Source organism: Etheostoma cragini, chromosome 16 (assembly GCF_013103735.1).
Source record: "Etheostoma cragini isolate CJK2018 chromosome 16, CSU_Ecrag_1.0, whole genome shotgun sequence".
NCBI classification, from domain to species: Eukaryota; Metazoa; Chordata; class Actinopteri; order Perciformes; family Percidae; genus Etheostoma; species Etheostoma cragini.
The window spans coordinates 307,896-309,678 of NC_048422.1; the positions used below are offsets into that span (position 1 = coordinate 307,896).

Sequence of the window (1,783 nt, forward strand, 5' to 3'; positions counted from 1 at the left end):
CTTCAGACACACACACACACACACACACACACACACACACACACACACACACACACACACACACACACCCTTCTGAACTCACTTCTCCACTGGCAGGACTTTACTCTGAAACTTGTGCGCGTGCTTTTTCTGCACAGAGGATTTTACAGGTATTTAAAGAATATGAATATGAATATGTATAGATATGATAGTTCTAGATATAGCCTAGTTCTATATAGTGTGTGTTCCTGCAGCAGTCTGAGGGCCTGATCAGAATCACGAGCCACTGAGTTCTTCTTCTGTAATGAGAAATTATTTACCCAAAAATATAGATTCATATTCGGCTGAACTTTAAAATATGAAAAGTATAAATGAGTGTTTTAGTGTACTCGATGTGCAGGACCCATGCGTGTCGGATATGTTGATATTCTGCTGGGGAAACAGGCCGAGGCCCATCCATATTTCCATAAATCCATTATGAAATATATTTAACGGTCGCACCATGACACCAGCTCGAAATATTACCCATGTTTAATATATAAATCTATATCCATGTGTAGAGTGTAAAAACCCGGGACACCGCGTGTAAGAAGAGAGACAGATTCACGTTCAGTCCGTGCAATTAAAAATAATAACAATATTCCTACATTTGTCTATTTATACTAATATGTGTTTATTGTTATTAGTTTATGTTTAGTGTAATGGACTTCCCTGTCCGCTACAGTGGAAAGGTCCCAATTGTGGGATTAATAATAATATGAATATCAATAATAATTATTATTATTATTATTATAATTAATAATAATAATAATAATAATAATAATAACAGTAGATTTTGAATCGTGACGGAGATTCTGCAGATGACTCGCGCTGATAAAACGCCCCCCCCCCCCCCCCCCCCCCACGCCTGTTTTTCACAATAGCTTCCATATTAATATTCATCTTTGAATATGAGTGGATCCACCGGTGTGAAGGTGCAGGCCTGAGACCAGCTGAGATACGGCTGTGTTAATAATGACAAATATGAAATATGGTCAAAAGGACAGAACCGGAGAGCATGTTCCATACAGGCCCACATTATGATTATGAAGCTTATTTATGGGAGAAATGGCACAACCAAATGAACTGGGTTCAACTGAGAAACAAAGATATGCTAGAGAATTGGAATTGTTTTGAGAGTCTATTTCAAAATATAAAAAAGAACATTACACATCCTGATTCATATTTTCAGCTCGAGAACCAATCAGGTTTCACCCAGAACTTAAAGACACCATGGGAGTTATGAATGAGGAAATTATGGAAGCATGTCCATAAACAGGCTCGCTTCACATGATTGCTTACTTCATGCTGAAACATCTCTACACATGCTTCTTTCATTTGATCAACGAAAGTCCTGTGGTGGGGGGCTGGGGGGCCCACGCTGCCCCCCGGTGGTCCACACTGGAACAACATGCAGCCAGCCTGCAGAGAGGGGGACACCGGGACATCAGGTCTCACATCTACCTGAGACCTGATGTCTACCGGGACATCAGGTCTCACATCTACCTGAGACCTGATGTCTACCGGGACATCAGGTCTCACATCTGACAGTGTGGCTTGGAAGACTAGTGTTATTATGTTTGTAGTTATTATTTAGATAATCCAGTGTGACAGCTTACTCACACACACACACACACACACTCTGTTCAGCAGTTATTATTAAATTATGATATCATTAAATGAGATAAGATATGAAGATGTAATGAACACCAAATATAGGCCCAAGAGTCCTTCTTATATTTGGTATGACATGTATGCAATAACC

At 39.8% G+C, this 1,783-nt stretch overlaps 1 protein-coding gene across 1 annotated transcript in view; it reads right to left on the reverse strand.

Moving 5' to 3' along the window:
• Positions 1–508, reverse strand: part of LOC117959688 (LIM/homeobox protein LMX-1.2-like) — a 29,248-nt gene extending 28,740 nt beyond the window's left edge. Inside the window, exon 1 of the mRNA XM_034896965.1 lies at positions 505–508. Coding sequence (XP_034752856.1) covers positions 505–508 — 4 coding nt within the window. The remainder of the gene's footprint in view (positions 1–504) is intronic.
• Between the last annotated feature and the right edge of the window lie 1,275 nt (positions 509–1,783).